Source organism: Chionomys nivalis, chromosome 3, assembly GCF_950005125.1.
Source record: "Chionomys nivalis chromosome 3, mChiNiv1.1, whole genome shotgun sequence".
NCBI classification, from domain to species: domain Eukaryota; kingdom Metazoa; phylum Chordata; class Mammalia; order Rodentia; family Cricetidae; genus Chionomys; species Chionomys nivalis.
This window is the reverse complement of record NC_080088.1, coordinates 9,363,104-9,369,726: the sequence shown is the minus strand read 5'-3', so window position 1 is coordinate 9,369,726 and position 6,623 is coordinate 9,363,104. Positions and strand designations below refer to the sequence as shown.

General features: G+C 35.8%; 1 protein-coding gene across 1 annotated transcript; it reads right to left on the bottom strand.

Annotated features, from left to right (window-relative positions):
- Window positions 1–257: 257 nt before the first annotated feature.
- On the bottom strand, window positions 258–515 carry LOC130870880 (keratin-associated protein 6-1-like). Its single transcript, XM_057763821.1, has one exon. The coding sequence runs from the start codon at window positions 513–515 to the stop codon at window positions 258–260; it is 258 nt and encodes an 85-aa protein (XP_057619804.1).
- Between the last annotated feature and the right edge of the window lie 6,108 nt (window positions 516–6,623).

Here is a 6,623-nt window from a genome sequence, read left to right as displayed (position 1 = left end):
ATCAGAAAAACAAATTCTACCATCAAAGTCAATGAGGCTTTTCCTCTGTTATCATCATGATGATGGCAGAGCTGTGAGTTTGAGGCTGAATTCCACTTGAGAAGTAAAGTTCGGGGATAGGGCACCATACAGATCAATACCAGTCCATGATGGACTTCCTTTCACTACAAGATCCTCTTCATACAAGTGTAAGGTTCAGAACACTTGAGGTAAGCCTGGAGATGTAGGTGGAACATTGAGAGTCTCCCATGGTGCCTTCAGTAGTAAGAGCCAAATCCAGATCCATAACCAGAACCATATCCATAGCCACAGCCACAGAGAGAGCGTGAGCCATAGCCATAGCCACAGCCATAGCCACAGCACAGTCCACGGTAGCCACAGCCATAGCAGGATCCATAGCCACATCCCAGACCTCCATAGCCATAGCCCAGGCCTCCATAGCCATTGCCCAGGCCTCCATAGCCACAACAGCCATAGCCTCTGCCTCCATAGTAATTTCCGTAGTAGCCACACATGGTACTGGTTATTGAGGTTGTTCTTGGGTAGAGAAGGAGTATAGGTGAGTTGAGTCTGTACAGTTCTGCCTGTAGAAAGGGCCTTTTATATGCTCTCAGTGCGGGTGGGATCCACCAAGGGCTCATGCCATTGGGCCATATTCCCAAAGCAATTTGAATAATTAGTTGAGTTGATTTTACATATGGCATTGGAGTTATTTTCTGTGGTTGAACCACATCTGAATTACCCATGAGTCTTCAATGTGAGTCAAGGACTCAACATCAAAATAAAAGCTATATCAAGCCTGTAAATCATTGTTTTGTACCGAGGCCTTACAGTAGAAATTAGCATTTTTGATACCCAACTGTGACCCTCTTCCAACAACAGAAGTTTGGCTTTGCTCTTGTTCATGTGTTACAGGTCAGCTTGAGTCCCTCTGTGCAGCATTCTCTAATGTTTCATAGCCTCTTACATGCCCTTAGGGAGTCTTTTCTTTTATATGTGAGAAATTTTATTACTGACATTCGTGAAGTCCCAAGGCAATAGTTTAACATCGCAAACAAAATCCCGAGATGCTTGATTTTTCTTGTATTTTTCTCAATAATTCATTTTTTACTCTATTTTTGAAGCACCAGTTTTTCTGCCCAGTTTCAATTTCTAATCTGAATTTGAAAATGAAATGTTTGGATCACATTTTACTTATAAAATTTAATTTTCATGGAATTGGTTTCTTTAAATTTTAAGACCTTATTTCTGAATTGTGGCACAAAGACAAACATTAGTGTTTATTTATATAAAATAATAATTCTGACAAAGCTACATTTTTATGAAACCAGGTAGAATTTAACTAACCAACTAGGATTTTTTTTTAAATACATGATCTCAGATTAGGGGAACTTCTAGTGTTGGCCTATCTCTAAGTTTATATTCCTTGTACAGTGAGCTTACACCTTTTAGTAAGGACTTTAGACATTTTAAAAATATGCTCTCTGTATTTAAGAAACCAATTTTCTCTTTTTTCTTCCTGTTTTGAAATGAGGCCCTTAGTCTGTTGCACTGATGGTCCTAAGGCTCCTAGTGTGCCCAGGATTGCCTTTAACTCAAGACAACCACCCTGTTTAAACTGCACAGTTTGAGATTACCAAGTATAGACCAGCACATTCAGCTGAAGTCTAGCATAATCCCAATGTCCAAGTACCTATCTGTACCTCAATTCTGGTCATCAAATTAGCCCACATACAGCACCTAGAAAATTCCCAGATTATTAGATGTATGGGAATAATGTTTTCTGATATTATTCATTCCTACCATAAATATTTTCCTCAATATAAACCTTACTAGAGAGTGTTGGATAAGCAAGAAAGCTTCATTTGGAGGACTTGTATCATTGAAGCTAAAGGAATAAAAAACTTCTTGTTAAATGTTAAACTGATGTACTAAAAGTAGAGGAAGTCACACTCTGGCTTCCTCAGGGAACCCTGTTGACTGTGGTCTCTTGCCTCCCAAGCAGGCTGATTCACAATGAGCAGATGGATCTCCATGAAAACACCACCTGGAAATCAAACTTACATTGTTTCTAACAACTAGATTCAGACTCACAAGAAGCAGAAACAAAGACCAGGTAATAGAATTACCAGTTACTAGTTTGTGACATGGGAAAACATTTAATTGCAACAGAGGTCAGCATAAGATGGATGAAGGTGTTCCACTCAAACCCTAACATACCACTGCACCTCACAGTCCACATCAGGAGGGTGGACAGTGAGGAAATATTTAGTGGACAGATAAATCACTGAACTGTGTCGAAATTATCTAGTATAAACTAGATTTTTATTTTCTATTCGAAATGATACAGTGAGATATAGCTTGGTTAAGGACAAAAACTAAACCATATACTCATCCACGCAGCTGTATGTGCCAAAGACGTTACTTCAGTTCTGTAATTAAGGTAAAATGAATTCATCTGTAAAGGTATAGTGGGAAATATTAGATGACTAATGACAGACAACCTACAAAGTAATGAATTTCTGCCTGAGTTTGGCACAAGAATTTGAGAGTCTTAATAAGCTGAGAACAATTTGCATAGTTACTATACTATCATAAAACCTCATTATGGAATTTATATTTGACCTTCAATTTGAAAGGTCTTTAAAATTTTTTCAAAACCTGGCATTTAATACATATAATTTGTAAAAATTTTGACCTAACTGTTCAGGAATCTTGGCCATAAAGGCTTGATTACACCTTATAAAATAAAAGATTTATGAGAGTTTTGCTGGTACGGTTCCTTGTGGTTTATGCGAAATAAATTCTACTGGGGGCAGCCTCACTTGTGATTGGCTGCACCTACCTGTGACGAAGTGCAAAACGGTGATGTTCATGTTGTAAGGAGGTCACTGGTTTGTTTCCTGACTGCTCAGCCCCAAAATAATCCCCTGAACCTTAGGTTCAGGAGTGTTTGTAGATGTGTGTATTGGGATGGGGTCCACAACTCAGCATACTGATTGGTTGTGAATTTCCTTAGTAGTTTCTGCTGCAAAGAGACGTTTCCCCAATGAGGAGTGAGAACTGCGCTTATCTTTAAATTTTATAAAATTGATTAATGCATATTTTTAAATGTCAATTTGAATTTTTAAATGGTTAAATATCAAAATTATAACTTACAAGATGACTTTTTATGGTATCCAGTGATTTTATAACCAAAGTCTTCCAAACTCACTATTCTATACATGCCAACACTCTCCTTGAAAAAGAGATATGTCTAAAATGTTCTTAAGTCCTTAAAAAGTAAATTTATTTAACTATAAGATTACATAATGCAACATTTATCTCTGTTTTTGGATTATGGACGGTGTTTATACGTTTTACTTACACTTATCTGATAATCAATAGTTTAATATGAGGGAAATGTCATATAACAATACATGAATAGATTTTATAATGATTCATTGAAGCTAATCAACACATTCACCCTCTCAAATACTAAAAATTTATTATTTTGACTGTTTTGAAATATACATTGTTACAAACTACAGTCACTGCACTGTGCGATGGATCTCCATAGCAATGTATTTTTTTCATGATTCTTTAAAAACATCATGGGGAGGGATAAATGCATCATTCAACAAGTATGACTAAGTACTTGATTATAAGAAATACAGTTGCTAATTTGATTCAAAATTCATTTCCTAATGCTATAATTCTCTATAGAGTAATTGACACAGTCTTCAATGGGAATACCCCAGGCTACTGCTTCCCCATTCTTTATACCTATATTTCACTTATAAGTTGAATCATAGTCCAAAATTTAAATTCCCAGTGAATTTTCTAATTCTTTATTTCTCATATCAATGTATGTGTCACAAGTTGAACTTATTTTAAAGCAAATATTAAAAAGTTCTTTTTCTTATATAACACCTTCAATTAAGCCATCGGTGGCTGGTTAGCACCAGTAAGGATCCAGGCTGATTCTAAACCATGTGTCATTCTTTAGAGGCTATGACATATTAATATTAATATTAGACATGGTGACACTGAAAAGATAAGGCTATGACAACCATGCTTTATACATGTGCAAAACAGTTTTCCATTGGTACTTACAAACATTACTGATATTCATTCATAACCCACTTAAACAGTATCTCACGTGATAGTTCCACTTTCTGTCAGCTATGTTAGAGTTGCTTTTGAACAATACAGCAAGTTTGAATGATTGAACTCACAACATTCAGAGACACATAAGCAGTTTATTCTGCCTTACTTACTTTTGTCATTTCTCTGTTTCTGTAGCAAAGGCACTCAACACACACCATAGGCACATGTGTCATAGCCTCCTAGTTCTCCAGTTGGAGAACAGTATTTCAGCTGAGTTCAAAGGTGTTCATATTCTTTTTGATTTCTTCTTTGTGCAGAAATGCACCATGTTATTGTCTTATTGTGGTGTTCTTGACCTGGCCAATGAAAATGGAGAGAGGAATGTTCCTTTCTCAAGCGGCAATGAAGAGCAATGTTTCTGAGTATCTCACATACGATGCTAATGATACCTCTGATATAATTAACACCTGTTTTGTAGCACGCCTAGTATTTAAAAATATAAAAATATAAAAAATATAAAAATGTACAAAAAAGACAACTAGAATTACTACAGCACTTTTATATTTCCTGATCCCATGACTAGTACTTCCCCTAGTTTGTTTTTAAATAGTTATCTACCTTCACTAACTAGGGGAAGAAAGAATAGTTTAAATGCTACATCCATCATGTTCATGAAAATAATCATTTGGAGTGTCTACTTTTATGAAAACTAATTTTTCTTTTGCTACTACTGTTAAAATTGTTATTTTACACAAAGTGTGCTCAACATCCTTCACCTGATACAAACTTTAATTCATTTCCTATAATTAATCCATTTTAAGGAACTTTCAATACATTTTAAGGAACTTTCAATAAGACAAGTTAGAAAATGTATTTACTTCCCAACTTAAAGAAATTCTGTTTCATTATATCAGCAACTGATGTTAAAATGTTTTCTTCCTAACAGATTTTCTTCCCCGAGTCAGCAGATTTTCACAAAGGTACTTATATTCTTTTGTGCTGCTTTTTTCAAGCTAAACTCTGCTGCTTACTCTTCATCTTTCCAACCGGTGTCATAGCAAGTGTTTTTAAGAATCCAATTAAAAAGATCATATTGAAGCTGAACCAATTTCCAGTCTGTCCTATGGGAGAGGCAGTGTTCCTTCACTAAGAGATTTTTCCCCTGTGTAAGGTATCTGTTTCATTCTGTCATCTTCTGAACAAAATTCAGAAAATTTGTATGTAATCTTTGGCTCTATGTGATAATTATAGGCAATTTTAGGAGCATAATTCATTCCATGTAGAATGGTTATAGCAGTAGAAAACTCTGCACCCTTTGTGTTTAGCAAATATCATCAGTCACCAGTGTTTCAACACAAGGAAGCCTTCTCTTTCTCTAAAGAACTTGAAACACTGAAAGCCAAGTCATTGACAGACTAAACAGAACAAAGTAAGCAATGATTTTGAAACAGGAAAATTAACCCCACATAGTGCTATACATGCAGCACACTCTGTTGGTGTCTCTTTATCTCTTTAGGTACTGCTGTATTCCTGATCCAAGAACCATTTTCGAAAGGCAAAAAGAGAGTCAAAGGCAGCTGCTGGAGATCATCCCAATACCCCAGGTCCAGGAGACAAAGTACAAATTTAGAGAAACCAAGTGCCTCAAATGAATGAAAATGCTCTAGGCACCTGATTGCAATGCTGAAACAGTAACCTGGGCTTGGTGTAGACGAAGCTGATATAGTGTGATAAAAAAAAAGAGAGAGAAAGAAAAATCAAAGTCACTTAACGTCAAAATGTCAAGTTCCATCCTGTTCCAGCAAAAATGTTATGATTTCAATTTTCTTTGTTGCTGAATAAAATTCAGTTGCATAGAAATACCATGACTTCCTCATCCTTCTGTCTGTCGATGGGCATCTATGTAGGATATCTATTTCTAGCTTTTGTGAAGAGCCCTAACAATGTTTAAAATTAATTTCAAATATGAAACAACACAAAAAGTAAACCAAATAATAAAACAACTTATTAGAATCTGATGATTTAATGTGAAAAGTTCAACTTTTTAGTATCTCATAAAAATAAAATGTGTGTGATTAGAATATCTGTCTAGGCAACAAGTGCTCACATAAGGAGCTCATTATCTTTCCTTCTAAATCCCTTAAAATTTTATCAAATAATTTTCCATAACTTATGTAGTTTGATGCAGATTCATAAATATAATGACTTACAACTCAATTCATCATGGGGCTAGTGGCCAAAAGAAAAGAAAATGTGTCCAGCCTATGAGAATTCTTTATCTAAGGCTTTTCTTCATGTAAATAGAGTGAATTGTGAGTGAAGCTCTTCTGTTGTTTGTCCCACCCTCTTCTGATATGGCATTAGTGCTGGAAAGGTAAGGTGTTCAGACAGAGGGCACTGTTCTCCTAAAGTTTTAACAAACATTCTACTTTCAGATCATTCGTTATAACTACGGTGCCATGGGCTATGGTAGACTGGGCTTTGGTTGTATCTGTGGGTGTGGCTATAGCACCTGGGCTCTGGCTATGGCTATG

Excerpts from the sequence above, each read along its gene's own strand:
- LOC130870880 (XM_057763821.1), bottom strand. The coding sequence starts at position 515 with ATGTGTGGCTACTACGGAAATTACTATGGAGGCAGAGGCTATGGCTGT.